This window comes from Mobula hypostoma, chromosome 28, assembly GCF_963921235.1.
Source record: "Mobula hypostoma chromosome 28, sMobHyp1.1, whole genome shotgun sequence".
In the NCBI taxonomy this organism is placed as follows: Eukaryota; Metazoa; Chordata; class Chondrichthyes; order Myliobatiformes; family Myliobatidae; genus Mobula; species Mobula hypostoma.
Genome location: NC_086124.1, coordinates 15,988,894 through 16,014,276, shown reverse-complemented (window position 1 = coordinate 16,014,276; position 25,383 = coordinate 15,988,894). Strand labels below are relative to the sequence as shown.

At 42.8% G+C, this 25,383-nt stretch overlaps 2 protein-coding genes and 1 pseudogene across 6 annotated transcripts in view; 1 reads left to right on the top strand and 2 right to left on the bottom strand.

Moving 5' to 3' along the window:
* Positions 1–25,383, bottom strand: part of LOC134338864 (histone H2A type 1-like) — a 597,857-nt pseudogene that overhangs the window by 203,648 nt on the left and 368,826 nt on the right.
* LOC134339082 (histone H2A type 1-like) overlaps positions 1–25,383 on the top strand; it is a 318,239-nt gene that overhangs the window by 194,160 nt on the left and 98,696 nt on the right. The gene's annotated exons all lie outside the window — the stretch shown is intronic.
* The window catches only part of LOC134339078 (alpha-1B-glycoprotein-like), an 89,168-nt gene that overhangs the window by 3,824 nt on the left and 59,961 nt on the right, over positions 1–25,383 (bottom strand). For 4 of the 5 annotated variants that reach the window (XM_063035384.1, XM_063035385.1, XM_063035382.1 and 1 more), the window contains 6 exons: positions 9,407–9,706; positions 8,201–8,290; positions 5,361–5,388; positions 3,904–3,947; positions 2,221–2,261; positions 1,198–1,282 (listed from right to left, as the gene is read on the bottom strand). In XM_063035384.1, coding sequence (XP_062891454.1) covers positions 1,217–1,282; positions 2,221–2,261; positions 3,904–3,947; positions 5,361–5,388; positions 8,201–8,290; positions 9,407–9,706 — 569 coding nt within the window. In that variant the 3' untranslated portion in view covers positions 1,198–1,216. Of the gene's footprint in view, positions 1–1,197; positions 1,283–2,220; positions 2,262–3,903; positions 4,072–5,360; positions 5,389–8,200; positions 8,291–9,406; positions 9,707–25,383 lie in introns of those variants that run through there. The other variant, XR_010016341.1, reaches the window with a different exon arrangement.

Sequence of the window (25,383 nt, the reverse complement as noted above, 5' to 3'; positions counted from 1 at the left end):
TTCCCTTGTCAGCCAAGGATGCCTTCCCCTGCAAATTGAGAACTTCCTCTTTGGAACCTATCTAACCTGCTCTTTGTCAACTATTTCCTGAAACTTCAGACATCTCTGCTCAGTCGTCATCCGCGCCACTATCCTCCTCCAAGCCATCTGGCAGGCTCCTCTCTCATGCCTCTGTAATTCTATTGTGATACTGATACAAGTCACTTATGCTTCTCCCTCTCAAATTTCAGTATGAGTTCAATCATACTATGATCACTGCTTCCTACGTGTTCCTTTACGTTAAGCTTCCGACTAAGATCTGGGTTATTACACTACACCCAGTATAAAATAGCCTTTTCCAGAGTAGGCTTAAGCACAAGCTACTATTTAAAAGCCATCTCGGAAGCATTGAAGAAATGTCCTTTCTTGCGATTTGACACTAACCTGATTTTCCCAATCCCCTTGAATATTGACGTACCCCATTACAGTTGTGAAATAACTCTTATTACATGCCTTTTCCAGATCCATTTGCAATCGCAAACCCACATCATGGCTACTATTTGGAGGCCTATATATATTTCCTATTTTTTTTTTACCCTTACATTTTCGTAACTCCACCTGCAATGATTCCAAATTCTCTGACCCTCTATCACTTCTTTCTAAAGATGTAAATCCATCTGCTACCAACATAGTCACACCACAGACTATGTGTTGCTGTCTGTCCTTTTGATACAAAGTATATCCTTTGATGTTAAGCTCTCAACTATGACCTTCTTTCAACCAGGACTCAGCGATGCCCACAACTTTGTATCGACCAGTCTCTAATTGTGCCGTGAGTCCGTTCACCTGATTCTTAATGCTACGTTCATTTAAATGCAACACGACCAGTGCTTCATTATTCGCCCTTTTAAAATTTGCCTCTGAGGTTCAATTTAACGCTTGGTCAGTCACCATTTATGTGACTCCTTTAGTCTTGGGGTGACTACGTCACTGTAGCTCCTGTCACCTCGTCACTTTTCCAAACAAGCCGAAGGTCATTGAGCTGCTGATCCAGTTCCTTAACACGATCTCATAGGAGATGCATCTGGTGGAGATGTGACTAACTCGAAAATCCCACATCTGATACTCAGAACACAACACTGACCCTGCAGACACACCCCCTATTCTCTCCAGATTTAAATTAGAAAACAAAATATAAGAAATAAGGAATGAACGTACCAGGAACCCATTGCCCCTTCTACAGCTCGACATTTGCAGAGAGCGTCCTATCATCTTCTTGGGTTTCAAAGCTTTCTTTCTTGCCCTGAGGACAATGTAAAAATTTGTCTGTGAATCATCTGGACGCCCATCCATCGGTAATGGTTGAAAACCAATCTATCAACAAATGAGCGGTTGTAATAAGTGGTAACAACAAATTGTTTATGGTCAGCTTGGAATAGGTTCTGCAGGCGCAACGAAAGTGCAGTGATTAGCTGAACGGTATTACTGCTTGGAAGGGACTGTTAATTGCCGTATTGTGAAATATACAAATATATATATATATATATTTTTAAAGTCTGTCGTTTGAGCGCTGTTAATTGCAGATGCTGACCGTTAAGCCAGCGCAAGGTTGTTGTCTTAACATCCAAGTCGGATCAGCTTTTTCATGAGCAACTGAGCGTGTCCCAATAAAATGATCAAGCCTAGACTGTTGGCTTCATAGACTTAACGAAACAAACGTACTAATTCTTAATTACAAGACAATTGAACAAGTTAATATTTAGAATAGGACGAAGATAACGACAGTCACTATTGCAACGGAGAGTGTTTTAGTCAGGGAAGTTGTACAGTAATTTACTGGAGAATATCCTGCACCTTCCAGATATTATGGTTTGTCACGTTGGAAATAAAGAGAATTATCTGCACTTTAACACTGCGGGGGGAGACATGGCACCAATAAGGGAAAATAACGGATCCTGCGCATCAGTTCCTATAGATGGCGTAACCTTACAAGTCAAGGAATAAGCATTGCTCACAATCTAGTCACGTATTAATTGCGTGATGTCACATGTGCCTCCACGTCATTCATTTTTGAATGCTGGTATGATGATCCGTTCAAGTTTACCAAATAAATAATGGAAGCTTTTCAAAACATATAATGCTGGAAGAAACCTACTAGACAGCTCGAAGATGAACAGCCAACATTATCAAAGCAAGGACGTAAAAATCAAAGTTATAACGAAAAACGAATTTTTAACTCACTCTTTGTTTCTTCTTTCGTGGTATTACCTTAAGATCAGCAACTATACAAAAATAAAAACAAGGCATCAATGTTTAAAGCTCTGCATTCAATATTTACTTTTTGCTTCCTAACAGTCAGCCAATGTTTATTTCTTCATGTTAGTCAGTGTTACAGTGCTGTGTAGGACACTTCGTCTATGCTATCATTTCCTGTAATTGCACGGGTCTTACGTTGACCACCTTGTCAATGGCCTTTTGAAAATTCACGACTGACTTTCCTTTTTCTATCCTGCAGGCTACTTCCTCAGAGAATTCCTACAGGCTTGTCACGCAAGATTTCCCATGAAGGATGCCATGCTGACTACAGGGACCGGGCTGATAAGCAATCAATCCTTTATACCTCAGGAGTAAATATATAGGTTTATGTGGAAACAAATTTGCATGCAATACTCATGCGATGCTTCAGTAATGACACATACACATCTAGTTAAATATGTACAGGCCACCGTTTAATCAGATCAGCAGGCAACCACTAAAGAATAAAAACTATTCGAAGAATTACCGGGATGCCTTCAGTTTATTTGGGACACCATTCCGCTTCATTAGGCCAAAACGGAGTGGTCAGGGTGTGTCTCAGTTAAGCCGAAAACAGTCCAGTTCGATTTCTCCTACAACGTTCTTGTAACAGACAACAAAATGTTCTACCTATATTTTTGACAGTCCAATGTCTCTGTTGTCTCTCTGCATGGTGTATAGAGGACAACAAAAGTCAATGGAATTTTACCGTAACTCAGACTCAACATTCACCAAATTATTGCAAAAGCTATTGTTCGACTGAAGTGGATATACATTGTAAACTATAGCCAGCCATGTTCTATCCCAGTCTATTCGTCTAAACAAAACTTCAGGAATCTCTTTTCCATCCTCATGCCTGCTCTCATTTCCATTTCCAATCCGCAAGATTAAATTCCTATGGATTATTTTGAACGGATCTGATTCAGAACCCCTAAAGCTCTCAAAAACCAACATCAGTGAAGTGTGCATAACGCTTCGGAAGCGGCATCATAGCGTGACGCAGATGATGCCTCACAGCCTTCGGTACCGGGTTCGACATCAAATTCCAGCGCTGTCTTTGGACAATTTAAACCCCCCACCACTGCTCTCATGCTACAATTTCCTCCCACATTTCATTAGAAAAGCAGAGGGCACAGTAAATCCCTCTTATCCGCTTGGGTCTATTGATGAAAACGTGGAATAATGATGATTCTGCAATTCTGCAAAAAAAGCGCAAGGGACGCAAACACTCAGCTGCTCAGTCAGTAACCATGGAAATGGCAAGAATGTCAATATTCAAGATCAGATTCGTTCGCACAGGTGCTGACGGACCTCCTGAGTGATCCAGCATTTTCCATATACAGTACTCCCTTGCTGCGCATTATGGGTGATCTGTTTCTTCTGCTCCCTCAGACTGCTAATTGAGCGTCAGGCATACAATTTGTAAAGTATTCGGCGTCTTTGCTGAGACAGCACAATGCTAATTCCTGGCACTGGATTCTGAACACAGTTCATAGCGTTCTGACGAGATCGCGAAAACGTTGCAAACTCACTTTCATTCTAATAACATCACATGCTCCTGTACCTCATGAAAGGACAAATAAAATACAATTAACACCTCGTGCAATTCTAGGTGTCATCAATACTTACGTACGATATTGTCATTGGGACCGTCTTTAGGAGGAGGAGCGGTACTGAAAGAACGTAAATTTGCAAGTCAACTTATTTTATTTGTGAGATACCACAAAGATATTGAAGCTGGCGGGAGAACAATGGAGGCGATCAGTCTGCTTGATATGTAGACAACCTTCCCAGTAACTGAGTTGTCCCCAAAAAGCCACATGGGATTAAACGAAAATAATGTTAGCGGAAGAATTGAAGTGCGGTACACTTTACAAACGGCGAATGATTTAAGTGCTTCACTGTTTGGCGTGTGCAAGGAAAGCCTGTGACTACGATGCAATGCAAAGAATTAGAGTCCAAATATTGTCCAGACGGGTATGATAGATGTGAAGAGCAAAAGTATGGCAGTCACTGTCATCACCCAGTCCCATCACAGATAAAGTTCTAGTTAGTGACATACTGTTTACGTTGTTAACTTACGTCGTAAAAGTAGCTTATTATTTGTGGCAGTGTTAAAATTATATGTGTTGTGCGTTAGTTTTGGTGTATGTACTCTACTGTGCACTTTGGCCTGGAGGAAAATTGTTTCCTTTGGCGTTATGAAAGTACACAGTTGAAATGACAATGAACCTGAACTTTAACTTGACTTGAACTTGGGATAACACAGGGAATACTCTCAACATTAGCAAGTGAGGCACGGACAATTCTGACTTCAGTCAATCTATGTAATATCTTCCTTGCTTTCAAGATCCAGAATCGAATGAGGGAACCTCATGACGACCAGAGGTGTACCATATCAGATCGAGGCGGGAAGAGGGCGTGGGAAGTTTATGGTTTAAAGAGTGGAGCGAGAGCGAGAGGCCAAATTGGATTAAGAGAAAAACAGGTATTAAAACGAATTATCATCAAAAGGTGAAAGTACTTAAAGATCCCACAAAGGAGTGTGAAAAAAATGGGGAGGTAAATACTGAGGAAAATCAGCCAAGATTAATTATGAACCGTATCAGATGGTGAGAATGTAGCGAGTGCGTATGCGGACGATCGATCGCGCAGTCAATTAATTGGGCCTCCTACATGCGGAAACCATTTCCTTTTGGTTGCGGGCATTCAAGAGTGCATGTATTTCGTTTTGGCGGGCGCGGCTCCTGGATATCATATCATAAGTTGTCCGTCGTGTACCGTCACTAACATTACCCAATATAAACGTTGAATCATACTGCTCCGTTGCCGTTCTTAACCCGCAAAAATGCAACAAGAAGGGCTAATGTGGAGCATGTAATCTATTTGGAGAAACGCTTTGGGGAGCTGCTACTAGGGACATTGATAAAACGGGAAATCATTTGCGTCATAATACCATCTTGACAATTGACACTCCTGACTATCGGGTGAAAGTGCTCCGAGATGACGGTCGAAATTCTAAAATCTTTCCCAAATATTGAATATGAATGTTCTATCCATTTAGTTCTGCTGAAATCCTTTCTCACCTCCAGTCTCCGTGACCTCTGCACTTCCCTGTAAATTATAAGGAGGTTTTGAAAAAGTTAAAAACGATGCAGTTATGAGTGGTATAGTACTATAGAGAATAGCATGCTTACATGAACATTTGCAATTTCTGCTTCTTGGCAGAGAATAAAGTGCTGACCGAGTCCGCAAATGCTTGAAGAATACAAAAATGCCCCTTAAGGTGAGAAGGAAGTTGAAATTAAAGCAACCAACATAAAAAAAGGAAAGAAAAGAGTTAAAACATGACTTAGATGCAGGAAGCTTACCATGTGATTTCAGATAGAGAATTCAAAGCCAGAACCGGGTTACTGTGATCATCATCATGACTATGTGCCGTGTCGTATGACGTGGCCGATTACGATCCATACATGACCATGATTGTTCTCAGCAAATTTTTCCACAAAAATGGTTTTTCATTGCTTTCTTCTGGACCAGACGAGAGATTCTAGCCATATCACCACCCTTCTGAGATTGCCTGGCGTCAGTGGTCACATAACTAGGACGTGATGAGTACCTGCTACTCATCCAACCATCCATCACCTGCTCCCATGGCTTCACGTGCCCTGATCGAGGTGGCGATGGGGGGGTGGTGAAGGAGGGCCTAGACAGGTGCACACCTGCAGGCTACTGGAAGGAAGCAGCGTCTTACAGCTTCTTTGGTAGGCACGCAGCTCCACCCCGCCAAAAACCTGTCATAATACTGAGACATAATCGGACTCAGGACTTGATGAACTGGGCTTCGAGGTTCTACATGCCATGGTGGGAGCACTGTTAAATTTTCATGTCGTAATGGTCCTACTTATCATGTGCTTGTTAACACGGGGGAAACGGAGTTGGTGGAAGGAAGAGGCTGAGAGAGACGGACAGACAGATACTGAGAGAGTGAGAGAGAGAAAGAAAGAAAGAGAGAGTGTAAGTGTGTGTGATGGCGAGTCTATGCGAGCGTGTGTTTTTGAGTATGTGTGCATGTTTCCCACAGTGGAAGAGTCTAAGACCAGAGGACAGCCTCAGAATAGAGGGGCATTCTTTCAGAACGGAGGTGAAGAAGGTTCTGTTTAGCCAGAGAGTGGTATTGGTTGCCACAGGCAGCTGTAGAGCTTAAGTCCTTATGTATACTTAAGGCAGTGCTTAATAGATTCTTGATTCGTCAGTGCATGAATGGCTATGGGGAGAAAGCAGGAGATTGGGGCTGAGAGGAAAGAAGAAACCGCCATGATGAACAGGCGGAGCAGACTAAATGGGCCAAATGGTCTGATTCTGCTCTTATGCAGTATCTCATCTTATCTTATGTGACAGGGAGAGAGAGAGAGAAAGAAAGAGAGAGAGAGAGAGAGAGAGAGAGAGAGAGAGAGAGAGAGAGAGAGAGAGAGAAGGGGGGATGGAGGGAGGGGGAGAGTGCGTTTGTGTGCTTGAGATAGAGAGTGATAGTGTGTGTGTTTGTGTGTGTGTGTCTGTGTTTGTGTTTTGGAGGGAGAAAGAGTGCTGTATAACTTGATACACATTTTCTGTGTTATTGGGTATATCGAGCGTGTAATGAAGATAACAGATTATATAAAATAGTGAACTGACAAAGCCGTAAATACTCAAAATGAAAGTGGGGCCAAGTTATGCACCTACCTGACATGGATGTGACAAGTGTGGAAACCCAAGCTGCCTACCACATTCGGGCTGATTCTGAGAGATATCTTTTGAAAAGATGGTGTTTGCATTTTGATAACATGATAGTTGTATGGCTAGGCATAACTCAAATATCATCTATAAATTTGCTGATGATAGAACTATAGTTGGCAGATTTTCAGATGGAGAGGGCGTACAGGAGCGAGATATTCCAGTCTGTTGAGTTGTGTCGCAGCAACAACCTTGCACTGAACGTCTGCAAGACTAAAGAGCTGATTGTAGCCTTCAAAACGATAAGTCGAGGGTACACAAACCAATCGTCATAGAGGGATCAGAAGTGGAGAGTGTGAGTAACTCCGAATCCATGGGTGTCAATATCTCTGAGCACCTAACCTGGACACAATATATTGCTGCAGCTAAATTTTACTGGAGTTTGAGGAAATTGGGTTTGTCAACTAAATCACTCAAAATCTTCCGCAAATTCACCGAGGAGATCATTCTGACTGGTTGCATCACGGTCTGGTATGGGGGATGAACTGGTGCTACTGCACAAGGTCGAAGTAAGTTGCAGAAACATAAAATTAGTCATCTCGACTATGGGTACATCTTCAAGCAGTGGTGTCGTAGGAAGGCGACTCATCATTAAGGACCCCCAGTATTCAGGACATGCCTTCTGCTCGTTGCTACGGTCGGGAACGAGGTCGAGAAGCCTGAAGGCACACACTCGGCGATTCAGCTTCTTCCCTCTGCCATCCGATTTCTAAATGTATATTGACCACGTGAACACTGCCTCACTACGTTTTTATTTCTGTTTTTTTTCTTGCACTATTCGTTTTAACTTAACTATTTAATCGACACACACATAAATATGTGTTCATATTTACTGTAATACAGTTTTTTCTCTATGCTTATTTTTCATGTATTTCAAGTACAGCTGCCATAAAGTTAGCAAATTTCACGACATATACCGGTGATATTAAACCCGATTCTGATTTTGAATTTCTGCCCTTAAAGTGCGTATCCTGATATTAAATCTCCTGTAAATTTAATTCTTTTTATTTCGCATAGCAGTTCATAATCTATTGCCACTTATGGTCCACATTTAGGCTATGAGAATTAGGCTGTTGCAAGAGGGGTTAAAAAGAGGAAACTATCTTCCTCTTGCTTGCTGTACAGTTGATTCTCATTCGCAGGTGTCTCCTACCTTGTATCCAGCAGTAAACGCCCAATACTCGAAGCATTAAGATTAGGGTCACGACAGGTATAATTGGAATCCACGGCAGAATCGAATTTACTAAAACAGATAAATAGGCGACATTATGTTAGTGTAGCTGCTGCAGACATATGCTTTCGGCAAGAATGCAGGATAAGGTGAGGCATCTGCTGAAGAAATTTTCAAATTGTCCAGTCTCCTATCTCAGGCTGACTGTTAATGCCAGAATTCACAGGGTTCTGTAGTTCTCAAAGAATATGCTGAAATATTTGACAAGCAGAAAGATAAACATATACTTTTCGGGTCATAGCTCATTCCCAAAGGAAGCAAAATCTCAAATCATTGTTTCAGGGCTCACCTGTGTCCAGTCATTTCTTTAATAAGTTTTTGTTTACTGAAAGAAAAATATGTAGAAATGCTTGGTAACACGTTCTAGACCGCTGACACGCTTGCCGTTATCAAAAGCATTTTGATATAAAAGGAATTTCGTTATCAACTCAAAAACAGCTCATCAGAGGAAAAGCCAATGAAAAACGTGGGAAAGTCCAATGTAGATATCAAGGACATCATGTTACATTATTTAGCTAGAGCACGGAGTAGGCTCCTCCGGCCCTTCGAACCACACCGCCCAGCAACTCGCGACAACCCAATTACATTCTAAGCTGATCACGGGATAACATATAACAAAAAATTACGCAACAGGTACGTATTTGCACTGTGGGAGGACACCAGAGGACCCAAGGAATCCCACACATTCTATGGGGAGATAGACAGAGACTCCTTACAGAGGTCACTGGAATTGAACACCGAACTGTCATAGCGTCACTGTAACTGCTACGCTAATGTAGCATGAACGAGGTGAAAGAATGGTGGGGATGGATAGCAGATGAAAAAGAGAGGGGGAGAAACGGAGGACAAGACGGCAGTTTCAGCTGTAGGTGAAAGGCAATCTAACCCTATGAAGAGTTAACTTCATAGTAGTTGAAGACCCATTAAGATGAAGAAGATTCCAGAATATCCGCTCATGTAGACGAATGGGACTGTTGTTATTCATAGCCGGTGCCTGCGGTATAATTTGCCTGATTTTAGGGGAGCAAAAAAGTCACATTCAACAAGAAATTGAAAGGTATTTTCTCTCCAATTGATGCCTTTCTGGAAGAACAAGTTTAGCCGTATGGTTGGTTTGATGCAACTTACCGCTTACAGAGAGAAGCACAGCATCACTGGGCGCTGACATTACATGCCTGCCTCCATCCAGTAATATATATACACATGCGTAATTTCCACTATCTACTGTATCTACATTCCGGATGGTGAAAGTTGTTGATTTGTTCTGTGCATCAGCACTCTGGGGAACCGAGTCATTCAATCGAACGCCGTTCTTGTATAAGTAGAAAGTTCCAGTCGAGATATTTTTCATAAATGTGCATTTAAATGTAACGTTTTCACCTTGAGAAACATGACTGGAGGCTACTGATATGCTTGGTCTGGGCAAATCTGTCAACGAAACAGAAAACATAGGGAAGTTGAATTTAAAGTTCAAAGTTCAAAATATATAAATTATACATCTTTATATAACCTTGAGATTCGTCTTTTAATAGGGAGCAAGAAAACAAGAAACCTAAAAGAACCCATTAAAAAGACTGTCAAACACCCAATGTGCAGAGAGAAGAAAACAAATCATACAAATAATAACGCAAATAGATAGCTGCGGCACGCAACTCACTCGGTGAACCTAGACATAAGAACATAAGATATAGGAGCAAAAATGAGATTTTTCGGCCCATAAGATATGTTCCGTCATTCCATTATCTCTGATTTATTATCCTTCTTAGCCCTATTCTCCTGGTTTTCCACCGCACCCCTTCACTCCCATACTAATCAAGAACTTATGAAGCTCCTCTTTAGATATACCCAATGACGGCCTCCACAGACAATTGTGTAAATCAATACCACGGATTCATCACTCTCTACAAGAAGATACCCCCACCCCCCGCATCTGTGTTTGAAAGGACCATACTTCTATTCTGAGACTGTGACCTCTAGTCCAGGACTCTCCCACTATAGGAAACATCTTCTGCACATCCAGTCTACGTAGATCTTTCAAAGTTCAAAATCTTCAAATGAGAGCGCACGAACCTCATTCTTTTACACTGCAGTGAGTAGGGCCCAGAGTCTCAAACACTGCGTATATGTTAACTCTTTCATTTTCTGCATCTTTCTCCTGAAATGGCATTGGACAGTCTTCGATACTGCCACATCCTTTCACAAATTTGCCCTCCAGTCCTAGACTCTCTCACTGTCGGAATAATCCTCACCATATCTATTCTACCAGAACGTGCTTGTGATTGTAGGGAGTAAATACTGTCGATGATATATTTAAAAATCGGATTTCATGTGCTTGTGATGCTGGAAAACAAAGATCACGAGGACAGAAACACCTAAGCAGAAAATTGCGGATTTTGGGTTGAATTCGGAGCATGAGGGAGATATAACATGAATAGGCCATAACGCAGTAATGCACTTCGTGAATAGTGATAGCAGTTTTTTTTTTATAAATCTCCAGACAAACCAGGAAATTAGCTCCATGTAATAGTGTCATAAAATACAGAGAAGGCTTGACCCAAAAGCATGGTAGGGGAGGCTGTTTAGCAACTAACCAAATCATTCGTAATAGACAAGGCACAGGGGGGAGTAAAACAGGAGGGAACAGAAACTAAACACAACAGGCAGCAGGGCAAACTTTAAGGAGGATGAGTGAAGATGATGAAAAGTGATTTAAGCTGGATGATACAGATGAGTGAACAAGGGCTGTAGATGAAAAGGGCTAAAATGGGTTGCAGATGATGAGCCTGAAACGAGTGGGAGGTCAATCCTATTGACTGGGTGGGGTATGCATTTTCAGGCTGCGGAATACGAACGGGAGCAGACCTAACAGATATGGCATGGAAGCAGATGAAAATAGCCCATCGAAACCTTCAAAAGTCTTGGATTTCGTATGCTTTTTATCAGAGTCCAGAAAAAAAGCACGAAATATAGAATGAAACTGCAGAGAGGATAAGAATAAATAATAACAAGTAAAATGGACGATGTTCAAATCCACCTACAGATTAGCAATATGACGTTGTGGACATCTCTGAAGTTGGCTAAAGGATGGCTGCTATTGGGAGTTGAATATCCAAGGTGTATCAGAACAGTAGGTTAGTAAATAGAGTGGGTAGTATGGCAGTGTGTATACGAAATAATATCAAATCATTGGAAAGGGATGCATACGATCGGAAGATGTAGAGTATCTATGGGTTGAGTTAAGAAATGGCGAGGGTAAAAGGATCCTAATCGCAGTTACATGCAGGCCTCCAAACAGCAGCCAGGATGTGGATTACAAAATTACAGAAGGAGATCGAAAAGGCGTGGCAGAGGAGCAACGTCATTATAATCGATGGGGATTTCAACATGAAAGTTTATTGGGAAAACCAAGCCAGCACTAAAACTCACAAGAGAGCATTTGTGGAATGTTTAACGGATGACTTTTTAGGACAGCTTGTTGCTGAGCCCACGAGGGGATAGGCTGTGCTGGATTTGGCGTTGTGCAATGTTCCGGAGGTGATAAGAGAGCTTAAGGTTTGAAGAACTCCTGGGATACAGTGATCACAATAGGGTCGAGTTCACTTTGAAACTTGAGAAGGAGAAATTGAATTCCAATATGTCAGTATTTCAATGGAATAAAGGAACTTACAATGACTTGAGAGGGGAACTAGCCAAGGATGCCTGGAAAGGGACACTAGCAGGAATCAATGGCTGGAGTTTCTGCGAAAAATAAGGGAAATACAAGACAGATATATTCCAAATGAAGGGTAAAATAGAGTTGAGGGTAGATATAGGACCAATAGAAAGCTGGAGTTATTGCAATGAGTGACACAGAGATGGCAGAGGAACTGAATGCGTATTTTGCATCAGTCTCCACAGTGGAAGACATCTGCAGTATACCGGACATACAAAAGTGTCAGGGAGGTGAAATACGTGCAGTGGGAATTACGACTGAGAAGGTGCTCAAGAAGCTTAATTGTCGGAGGCTGGGTAAATCACTTGGACCTGATAGAATACACCCTCGGGTTCTGAAGGAAGTAGCAGGAGAGATTGCAGAGGCATTAAAAATGACCTTTCAAGAATCGATAGATTCTGGCATTGCACTGAATTAATAGAAAATTGCAAATGTTACTCCGCTATTTAACATGGATGGAAGGCATCAGTAAGGAAACTATAGACCTGTTAGCCTAATATCAGCTTTCGGAAAAGTTGTTGGAATAGATTATTCCGGATGAGATTACGGAATACCTGGAGGCACATGATAAGATAGGCCAACGCCAACATGTTTGCCTGAAAGGGAACCCCTGCCACACTAACCTACTGTAATTTTTGAGGAAAATTTAAGCAGGGTAGACAAAGGAGATGTAGTAGATGCGGTGTACTTGAATTTTCAGAAGACCTTTGATAAAGTGCCGCACATAAGGCTGCTTAGCAAGATAACGCCTATGGAATTACGTGGGATTTGCTAGCATGTGTAGAGCATTGGCTGATAGGTGGAGGACAGTGTAGTGCTGAGGAAACAGAGAGCCTGCACAGAGTCTTAGATAGTTCAGGGGAAGAAGCAAAAAGTTGGCAAATGAAATACAATAATGGAAAGAGTATGGTCATGCACTTTGGTGGAAGAAATAAACAGGCAGACAATTATTTAGATAGGGAGAGAATTAAAAATGCGAGAATACTTTAAGTGTGGTCTCACAAGTGCCTTATGAAGCCTCAACATCTTTTCCCTGCTCTTATATACCATACCTCTGGAAATAAATGGCAGCATTGCATTCGCCATCTTCACCACGGACTCAACCTGGAGGTTAACCTTTAGGGCATCTTGCACAAGGACTCCCAAGTCTCTTTGCATCTCTGCATTTTGAATTCTTCTCCGCATGTAAATAATTGTCTGCATGTTTATTTCTTCCACCAAAGCGCATGCCCATACGCTTTCTATCATTGCCTTTCATTTGCCACTTTTTGCCTATTTCCCTGAACTATCTAAGTCTCTCTGCAGGCGCTCTGTTTCCTCAGCACTATCCGCTCCTCCAGCTATAGGCCGAATCAAAGGTGGTGACGACTAAGCATACAGGACAGATTGAAAATCTGGCTAAGGGGTGTCATAGTAACAAACTGTTGCAAAATATGATCAAGATTAAGGAACTGAATATTGACTTTAGGAGGAGGAACCCAGAGGTCTATGAGCTAGCCCTCATCAGACAATCAGAGGTGGAAAGGGTCAGCAATGTTACATGGCTTGGTGTTGTTATTTCGGAAGACCTGCTCTGGTCCTAGTTCGTAACTTTAATTACGCAGAAAACACAGCAGCTCCCCTACTTTCTTTGAAATTCGCGAAGCTTCGGCATTACATCTACAACTTAGACGACGGTCTATAAATGTGTTGTGGAATGTATACTGACTGTGTGCATTGCAGACTGGCATGGAAACACGAACTACTTTGAACAGAACATCCTACAATAAGTAATGGATATGGCCCAGTCCATCAGTTGTAAAGCACACTCCACCAGAAAGCACATCTGCACGACGAGTTGTCGCAGAAAAGGAGCATCAATCACAACGGACGCCGTTATTCAGTATGGTACTTACGTTCTTCTCGGTGCTGCCATCAGAGAAGAATTTACTCGACCGTTAGGATTCACGCCACCAGCTTAAGGAGCAGTTATTACCCTTCAGCCATTAGGCTCTTGAACCAAAGGGAAGAACTTCACTTAACTTCATTTACCACAAAATCTAGACTCACTTTCAAGGACTCTTCATCTCATGTTCTCGATATTTTTTGCTTATTTGTGTATTACTAGTCTTCTTTTTCCTTTTGTATTTGGAATTTGTTGTCTTTTGCTCCTGGTTCAGTGCCCAGATTGGCGCTGACATTCATGGAATCTGTTATGGTTAATATTGTACTCTGGATTTGTTCAGTATGCCCACAAGAAAATGTATCTTAGAGTTGGATATGGTGTCATATCCATACTTCAACAATAAACTTACTTTGAACTTTAAAATTCCAATTTTGCCCATCATGTCTGAATATCTGTAAAAATATGATTCAAGGGGTAAACAGGGTGGTTGAAGGAAGAAGCATATTTGTTTGTAGTTCACAAACGTCAAAACACGATGAGTGTGAATAGATATTTTATTTGCTCTACGATAGGCGGGACCTCCCTGTCAAAATACTCTTGTTCTAATTGCGTGCATTTGTCACCTGCATGAATCGGAAAAAAAAACACTCACCCACGACTGTTAACTTTATTCTGTCGCTTACTCCTAAAGATATGCTTCTACCCGACACCGTACGCGAGTAAACACAACTGTATTCTCTCGATGTTTCGCCTCCATTCGCGGTGGTGAACGTCACGCTGTTTCGCTGTGATTGCTCTACCATTACTGGTTGTCCGTTGTTGACAACAGCGGACTTTAGTCAGGGCTCGGCTGGCCTGCAACCCAAGGGCCAGAGCTGCAAAGGGGTCTAAAACAGGTAGCCATCATCATTCGAACAAAAAAAAAATACGAGAGTGGAGCACAGAAAAGAAAAAAAAACAAGAAAAAGAGGACCGTGAGAAAGAAGCATTAAAAAAGACATTGAAATTGACTGAATTTTTTAAACCTGTTCTTGATGATGCAGCAGTACCATCGCTCTTGTCACAGTCTGAGACCGGTGGACAAATGGAGACTTGTTCAACAGCTAGCGCTAGCACCATCGTTAGCACAGGACCACCGTCCTTGCCACAGTCAGCAGCTAACGTTGAAGAGGCAGACAGCATTTCTTTGGGATTCCCGATCACAGAGGCCTCTGAACAACCAAGTAGGCCCGCCATTAATGTTAACGTTACCGCTACTGACGATCCTCACAGCACTGATCCTGATCGCTGGGGAAAGGAAACGTTAGATGATTCAGTCTGAGCGTACTGGGCTGAGAAAGGGCCGGAGTCCAGCTAGAATAAAGATGCGGATATCAAAGCTTCGGAACGAGTACATGAACAGCAGAGCCGTTTTTTTCCCCCCAAAATTCACTTCAAACGCAAGCTCGTAAATGGTGAGAACATATCAAGGCAATGGCTATTATATTTCCCTTCTACCGGCTGTGTGTTTCGTTTTTCATGCCGCATGTTCAGTGATGGTAACTGTCAGTCCATCTTCGAAACTGGCTTTAGCGACTGGAAACATACAGCTGAGCGCATAGGAGACCATGAAAATAGCGAACACCACTGGAAAACGATACTGACCTATATTACACTAGCGTCTGACAGCGGAAGAATAGATACAGAAGTGCAAAAACAGTTCGAGTCAGAGTGTGTCTACTAGACCAACGTATTGAGAAGAGAGGTGGCGGTTGTGAGAGGGGATTGGCTATGCGAGGCTCCAGTGACATACTTGGCAGGCCTATTAACGGCAACTACATGGGCATTTTAGAGTTACTAAGCCAAGTAAGCCCAGGTCAATTTTTGAATGCTTTCGATGCTGTCCTTCAAAATAAGAATCTGCATTACTTTCTGTCCTCCCTCTTAAGGCCTGTAGATTTATAGCCTACGTATTGCACTAAATCAATGTCTTGGTCCATAGCTTTGATATTTAGACCAGTACGACCTTTGCTCTTGTTCTTGCCTTTTTTTTTGGCTTGGTACAGCAGCATTTTACGGTGTCGGCAGGGGCCCATCAGGGCCTCCAGCCCAGGGGCCACGGCCGTAGTTGTTGTACAGGTGAAAGGTGATATCCGAATGCACCGGACCAATTATCCGACAAGTTAACATGACCGATTCATCTGACACATAGACTTTATCCGCTCGGTCACTTCATATTCGAGGTCTCGGTGGCCGAGCTGGAAGTAAAGAAAATTAATTGATTCAGAATGCGCACAAGCGGACGGAATCAAAATTCACACTAACTTAGTGCAAAACCTGTTCTGTGCAACTACTTATTTCGCATTCCTAATTCCCATTATATAACACCACCACCCCCACCCCCGCCCCCATCTGAAGATTGACATGTAGAAGGGGCTTTCCTAGAGATAATATGTGACGGTTGTCTGTATGATTCAACGAAAGATCTACTAAAAAGCTCTGCCAAGTTTAAGAACAAGAACTCCAAGGTTATGCCGTGCACGATTGCTACTCATGACAAGTGTAACTGAGGCCCGAAATAGTAAGATTATACAAGTTAACACGTGGATAAGGATTTGGTGCAGGAAGGAAGGCGCCAGATATTTGGATCATTGGGCACTCTTTCAGCAAAGTTGGATCCTGTACAGAAAAGACAATTTACAGCTGAACTGGAAGGGGGCTAATATCCCAAACGGAAGCTTTGCTCGTGATGCAAGGATCTGAGGCTGGGGACCATTCTAAAGATGCAGGAGGATGGGAATCAGACCGCCAGACCACTTCGTGGAGAGGTTGTGGACAGAGATGTTAAGATCTCAGACAAAGTCAGGAATCAAAATGTAGAGCATGACGCCTCTGAAATACTGAGCTGCATAAACACGATGCCAAAGTAAGAGGCATGGTGGAAAAGGCAGATGAGTTAAGGGCATGGATCAACACCTAAAATAATGATGGTATCGCCATCAGTGAAACCTGGCTGCAGGAAGAGCAGGACTGGCAGCTCCATATTCCGTTTTTCTCGTTGTTTTAGACGCACCATAGCGGGATGCATTAAAGGAGGAGGGATGGTGATACAAGTCAGGGAAAATGACATGGCAGTAGTGTCAGAACAGACTACAGAATTTGTCGAGAGATTCTTTATGGTTGGAACTGGGAAACATCCCGCTATGTTTCCCATTCAGTGAAACAGTCTCTACGCGTCTATGCTACCTAGGCCTTTCAATGTACAAAATCTTTCAATGGGACAACACCCTTCATTCTTTTAAACTACTGTGAGCAGGGTCCAGAATCTGAATTGCTGCGTATCCGTTAACCATTTCATTTGCTGAATATTTCTTGGGACGTTATTGAAATGTCTCCAATACCAGCACATTCTTTCTCATATTTGCCCTCTAGTCCTAGATGCCACCACGGTAGCAAATATCGGTTCTACATCCACTTTACCAGAAGGTGCTTATGATTATAGGGGGTAAATACAACGGATTAGGCAAAAACTAATTGGATTTGATGTGGCTTGTGATGCTGGAAAACAAAGATCACGAGGACAGAAACACCTGAGCAGAACATTGCAGATGGTAATAACCGCAGACATTTATGAATATTGGATTTAAATTCAGAGTTGTGGGATATTTAATAGGAATAGACCATAAAGGAGCAATTCAGCTAATGAATAGCGATAGCAGTTGTGTTTCTTTAGAATGAGGCATTGGATTAGACATTGGTTTTGAAGGACAGTCAGAGAAAGATAGTCGATCATTGTCTCTCTGACTGGGGGCATGTGACTAGTTGCCTGCCGCATGGGTATGTGCTTGGTACATTATTTATTTCATTTATTTTCATCAACGATCTGGATGATAATGTAATTAACCGGATCAGCAAAGTTGCAGATGACACTGAGAACGGTGGTGCAGTAGACAATGGGAAGGACTATCATAACTTGCAACGGGATCTCCACCAGCTGGAAAAATGGGTTGAAAATGGTAGATGGAATTTAGTGCAGAAAAGTGCGAGTTGTTGCCGTTCTATAGGATCATCCAGGATAGGTCTTACACAGTGAAAGGGAGGGAACTGAGGAATGCGATGCAAAGAACAATATGGGAATACATGTCCATAATTCACTGAAAGCAGCGTTACAGTTTGATCGGGTCGTAATGGAAGATATAGACACATTGACTTTCATAAATCGAAGGACTGGTTACTTCAGATGGGATATTACATTGCAGGTGTGTTAGACCGCGGTGAAGTTTAATTTGGAGTTTTGTGTGCCACCAGAAGGAAAAAAAAAACAATAAGAACTCATTCAGAAAGACCTTCAAAAACCCAATGTGCAGAGAGAAGAAACGAAATCAAGCAAACAATAACGCAAGCAAATAGCTGCGACATGCAACTACTTCGGTAAACCTAGACGTAAGAGCATAAGACATAGCAGCAAAATGAGATCATTCGACCCATAAGATCTGCTGCACCATTCAATCATGGCTGATTTTTTTTATCTTTCTTAACCCTGTCCTCCTGCTTTTTGACCTCAACCTTTGATTTCCGTACTGAATATGAACCTATCAAGATTCGATTTAAATATACTCAATGACAGCCTCCAGAGACAACAGAATGCCACAGATTCATCACCCTCTAGAAGAAGAAATTCCTCCACATCCCTGTTCGGAAGGACCATCCTTCTAATCCGAGGCTGTGCCCTCTGATCCAAGACTCTCGCACTATGGGGAACATCATTTCCACGTCCAGTCTACGAAGACCTTTCAAAATCCAAAATCGTTCAATGAGACCTCACAACCCTCATGTTTTTTATGCACCAGTGAATAGGGCCCAGAGCCTCAAACGCTGTGTATAAGTTAACCCTTTCATCTGCTGATCCTTTCTCCTGAAACGCCATTAGATCGTCACCCAGTATATCCTTTCTCATATTTGCCCTCCAGTTCTAGACTCCCCCACTATGGGAATGGTCGAATCCGTATCTAATCTGTCAGAACGTGCCTGTGATTATAAGGGGTAACTATTGTAGATTATAAAGATAAAAAGCGATTTAATGTGGTTTGTGATTTTGGAAAAGAAAGACCACGAGGACAGAAATACCTAAGCGGAAAAATTGCGGATGGCAATTTACGCAGATATTTATGAATATTGGGTTTAAATTCGGAGCATGAGGGAGATTTAATATGAATAGTCCATAAAGGAGTAATGCAGCTCATAAATAGCGACAGCAGCTTTTTTTTTTATAATTCACCGAACAAACCGGGACATTAGCTCAGTCACAGTGCCAGAAAATAAAGGGAAGACTTGGCCCAAAAACAGAGTTGTGGAGACGGTTTGGCAACAAACGAAATCATTCGTAATAGATAAGGCACCAGGCGGTGTAAAACAGGAGAGAACAGAAACTAAACACAACAGAAAGCAGAGTAAACTTTAGGCAGGAAGACTGAAGATGAGGAAAACCGGTTGAAACTGGATGGTACAGATGAGTGAAGAAGGACTGTGGGCGATAAAGGATTAAATAGGCTGCAGGTGGTGAGCCTGGAACGAGTGACGGGTGAATTCTATTGGCTGAGTGAAGACTGGGCGGGATCTGCATTTGCAGACTGAGGCATGCGAACAGGAGCAGATGTAATAGATATGGCATGGAAACGATGAAAATAGCCGTGGAAATCTTTAATGGTCTTGGATTTCGCATTTTTTTAACAGTCCAGAAAAACTGGCATGACATATATAATGAAATTTGGAAGATGATCGTCCAGCATTTCCCAAGAGAAGACCTGTCCAATAACATTAAATGCAAGGAGAAAGCAGCGAGGGCTAAGAGGCAAGATATTATTATGCAACTGCATATTCATTCTAATATGCGCCTCAATTTGCCCACCGGAGCAATAGATGCCATGTCACTGATTCTTAGCACAACAGAGCATCATCTGAACAGGGAAGTTGCACAAATCGGGATGATCTTTATCGACTGCTACTCGGCACTCAACACCATCATCCGCACAAAACTAATCTACAAATTTCAAGACCTTGAGCTCGATAACTGATTGTGCAATTGCATCCTCGATTTCCTCATTTGCAGATTCCAGTAGGTTCTGATCAGTAACAATATCTCCTCGAACTCCATCCGCACAGGTACAGTTGTGTGCTTAGCCTCCTCTGCTCTTCTCACTTTTTCTGATGTCTCAATTGCTTAGCACAGCTTCAATGCCACATTCAAGTTTGCTGGCGATACTACCCGCGTAGGCCGAATCAAAGGTGGTGACAAATACTCATACAGGACAGAAATTGAAAATCTGTCTGAGGGGTGCCATAGTAACTAACTCTTACAAAATATGATCACGATTAAGGAGCTGAATATTGACTTTAGGCCGAGAAACCCAATGGTCTATGAGTTAGTCCTCATCAGATAATCAAAGGTGGAAACAATCAGCAATGTTACGTTGCTCAGTGTTGTTATTTCGGGAGACTATTTCTGGTCCGAGCATGTAACTTTAATTATGAAGAAAGCACAGCAGCGCTTCTACTACAGTACTTTTTGATTTCGCGAAGACACAGCATTACATCTACAAATTTGACGAACTTATATAGATGTGCAGTGACACGTTGCATCACCGCCTGGTATGGAAACACAAACCACCTTAAACGAAAGATCCCTAAAAAGTAATGGATATGCCCTCTGTAGAAAGGGCAAAGCACTCTCCACCACTACGCACATCTCCACGAACGGCTGACGCAGGAAAGTAGCATCAATCATCAGTGACGCCACTATACCGTACCTGCGTTCTTCTCGCTACTGCCATCAGGAAGAATGGAGAGTACCCTTAGGATTCACACCACCAGCTTCAGGAACAGCTATTATCCTTCAGCCATCAGGCTCTTGAACCTAAGGGGAGAACTTCACTCAACTTCGCTTGCCCAGACATTGAAATATTCCCACAAAATCTAGACTCACTTTCAAGGACTCTTCATCTCAGGTTCTCGATATTTATTGCTTATTTATGCATTACTACTCTTATTTCTTCCTTTTGTATTTGGAATTTGCACAGAGTTGAACGCCCACATTGGCGTGGCCTTTCATAGAATCTATTATTTTTATTTTTGTACTGCGGATTTGTTGAGTATGCCCGCAATAAAATGTATCTCAGGGCTGGATGGTGACATATATGTACTTCAACAATAAACTTACTTGGAACTTTTTACTTTTAATTGATTCAGACTGCACTCAAGTTTACAGAATCAAAATTCTCACTAGCTCCGTGTAAAACTCATTCTGTGCAACTACCTATTTTTCATTCCTAATTCCCATCATATAACACAGCTCCCCACCCCCGTCTGAAGATGTATATGCAGAAGAGACTTTCCTGGAGATGATAAGTGACAGATGTCTGGATGATTGAACGAAAGTTCTACCAGAAAGCTCTGCTAAGTTAAAGAGCAGGAACTCCAGAGTAATGACGTGCATGATTGCTAATAGTGCCACGTGTAACTGAGGCCAGAAATAGGAAGATTATACAGTTTAACACGTAACTAAGGATTTAATGCAGGGAGGAAGGCGTCAGATGTTTAGATCATTCGGCACTGTTCCAGCGAAGGGGGATCCTGGACAGAAAAGACAGTTTGCAACTGAACTGGAAGGGGACTAATATCCCAACCGAAAATTTTCCTCATGCTGCAATGATCTGAGGTTGGGGTCCATCCTAGAGATGCAGGAGGACACATATCGACAGAATTGTACACCAATATACAGGCCCATTCGGCCCACATTGTTGTGCCGACCCTCAAAACTGCCTCCCATAAAAGCCCCGACCTTAAATTCCTCCAGATACCTGTCTAGTAGTCTCTTAAATTTCACTAGTGTATCTACCTCCGCCACTGACTCAGGCAGTGTATTCAACGCACCAACCACTTTCTGAGTAAAAAACCTTCCTCTAATATCCCCTTGAACTTCCCACCCGTTACCTTAAAGCCATGTCCCCTTGTATTGAGCAGTGGAGCCCTAGGGAAGAGGCACTGGCTATCCAATCTATCTATTCCTCTTAATATCTTGTTGTATACCTCTATCATGTCTCCTCTCATCCTCCTCTCTCCAAAGAGTAAAACCTGAGCTCCCTTAATCTCTGATCATAATGCATACTAACTAAACCAGGCAGCATCCTGGTAAATCTCCTCTGCACCCTTTCCAGTGCTTCCACATCCTTCCTATAGTCAGGCGACCAGAAATGGACACAGTAGTCCAAGTATAGCCTAACCAGAGTTTTATAGAGCTGCATCATTACCTCGCGACTCTTAAACTCTATCCCTCTAACACTCCATAAGATTTCTTAACTACCCTATCTACCTGTGAGGCAACCTTCAGGGATCTGTGGACATGTACCCCCAGATCCCTCTGCTCCTCCACACTACCAAGTATCCTGCCATTTGCTTTGTACTCTGCCTTGGAGTTTGTCCTTCCAAAGTGTACTACCTCACACTTCTCCAGGTTGCACTCAATCTGCCACTTCTCCGCCAACTTCTGCAACCTATCAATGCCTCTCTCCAATCTTCGACAATCCTTTACACTATCTACAACACACGAACCATTGTGACGTCTGCAAACTTGCCAATTCACCCTTCTACCCCCACATCCATGTGGTTAATAAAAATCACGAAAAGTAGAGGTCCCAGAACCGATCCTTGTGGGACACCACTATTCACAACCATCCAATCCGAATGTACTCCCTCCACCACGACCCTCTTCCTTCTGCAGGCAAGCCAATTCTGAATCCAACTAGCCAAAATTCCCTGGATCCCATGCCTTGTGAGTTTCTGAAAAGCCCACCGTGTGGAACCTTGTCAAATGCCTTATTAAAATCCATATAGCTCACATCCTCTGCACTAGCCTCATCTATATGCCTGGTCACCTCCTCAAAGAACTCTATCAGGCTTGTTAGACACGATCTGCCCTTCACAAAGCCATGCTGACTGTCCCTGATCGGGCCATGATTCTCTAAGTGCCCACAGATCCTATCTCTAAGAATCTTTTCCAACAGCTTTCCCACCACAGACGTAGGGGTCACTGGTCTATAATTACCCAGACTATCCCTACTACCTTTTTTGAACAAGGGGACAACATTCCCCTCCCTCTAGTCATCCGGCACCATTCCCGTAGACAACGAGGACATAAAGATCCCAGCCAGAGGCTCAGCAATCTCTTCCCTCGCCTCGTGGAGAAACCTGGGGATTATTCCGTCTGGCCCCGGGGACTTATCCGTCCTAATGTATTTTAATAACTCCAACACCTCCTCTCCCTTAATACCAACATGCTCCAGAACATCAACCTCTCTCCTATTGTTCTCAAGGTCATCATAGAAACATAGAAAATAGGTGCAGGAGTAGGCCATTCGGCCCTTCGAGCCTGCACCGCCATTTATTATGATCATGGCTGATCATCCAACTCAGAACCCAGCCTTCCCTCCATACCCCCTGACCCCTGTAGCCACAAGGGCCATATCTAACTTCCTTTTAAACATAGCTAATGAACTGGCCTCAACAGTTTGCTGTGGCAGAGAATTCCACAGATTCACCACTCTCTGTGTGAAGAAGTTTTTCCTAACCTCGGTCCTAAAAGGCTTCCCCTCTATCCTCAAACTGTGACCCCTCGTTCTAGACCTCCCCAACATCGGGAACAATCTTCCCGCATCTAGCCTGTCCAATCCCTTTAGGATCTTATACGTTTCAATCAGATCCCCCCTCAATCTTCTAAATTCCAACGAGTACAAGCCCAGTTCATCCAGTCTTTCTTCATATGAAAGACCTGCCATCCCAGGAATCAATCTGGTGAACCTTCTTTGTACTCCCTCTATGGCAAAGATGTCTTTCCTCAGATTAGGGGACCAAAACTGCACACAATACTCCAGGTGTGGTCTCACCAAGGCCTTGTACAACTGCAGTAGTACCTCCCTGCTCCTGTACTCGAATCCTCTCGCTATAAATGCCAGCATACCGTTCGCCTTTTTCACCGCCTGCTGTACCTGCATGCCCACTTTCAATGACTGGTGTATAATGACACCCAGGTCTCGTTGCACCTCCCCTTTTCCTAATCGGCCACCATTCAGATAATAATCTGTTTTCCTATTTTTGCCACCAAAGTGGATAACTTCACATTTATCCACATTAAATTGCATCTGCCATGAGTTTGCCCACTCACCCAACCTATCCAAGTCACCCTGCATCCTCTTAGCATCCTCCTCACTGCTAACACTGCCACCCAGCTTCGTGTCATCCGCAAACTTGGAGATGCTGCATTTAATTCCCTCATCCAAGTCATTAATATATATTGTAAACAACTGGGGTCCCAGCACTGAGCCTTGCGGTACCCCACTAGTCACCGCCTGCCATTCTGAAAAGGTCCCGTTTATTCCCACTCTTTGCTTCCTGTCTGCTAACCAATTCTCCACCCACACCAATACCTTACCCCCAATACCGTGTGCTTTAAGTTTGCACACTAATCTCCTGTGTGGGACCTTGTCAAAAGCCTTTTGAAAATCCAAATATACCACATCCACTGGTTCTCCCCTATCCACTCTACTAGTTACATCCTCAAAAAATTCTATGAGATTCGTCAGACATGATTTTCCTTTCACAAATCCATGCTGACTTTGTCCGATCATTTCACCGCTTTCCAAATGTGCTGTTATCACATCCTTGATAACTGACTCCAGCAGTTTCCCCACCACCGATGTTAGGCTAACCGGCCTATAATTCCCCGGTTTCTCTCTCCCTCCTTTTTTAAAAAGTGGGGTTACATTAGCCACCCTCCAATCCTCAGGAACTAGTCCAGAATCTAACGAGTTTTGAAAAAATCATGTTCCCTCTCATTGGTGAATACCGAAGAGAACTATTCATTGATGACCTCGCTCACTTCCACAGCCTCCAAGCTCATCTTCCCACCTTTATCTCTAATCGGTCCTACCTTCAATCCTGACATCCTGTTGTTCTTCACTTAATTGAAGAATGCCTTGGGCCTTTCCTTTACCCCACTCGCCAAGGCATTCTCATGCCCACTTCTTGCTCTTCTCAGCCCCTTTATTAAGTTCCTTGCTTGCTATCCTATATTCCTCAATAGACCCATCTGATCCTTTCTTCCTAAACCTCATGTATGCTGCCTTTTTCCACCTGACTAGATTTTCCACCTCACTTGTCACCCATGGTTCCTTCACCCTAACCTTCTTTATCTTCCTCACCGGGACAAAGTTATCCCTATCATCCTGCAAGAGATCTCTGAACATCGACCACATGTCCATAGTACATTTCCTTGCAACAAAATCATCCCAGTTCACACCCGCAAGTTCCAGCCTTATAGCCTCATAATTTTCCCTTCCCCAATTAAAAATTTTCCGGTTCTCTCTTATTCTATCCTTTCCCATAATAAAGCAACAGGCCAGGGAGTGGTGGTCACTGCCCCCCAGATGCTCAGCCACTTAGAGATTTGTGACTTGACGAGGTTCGTTCCATCATACC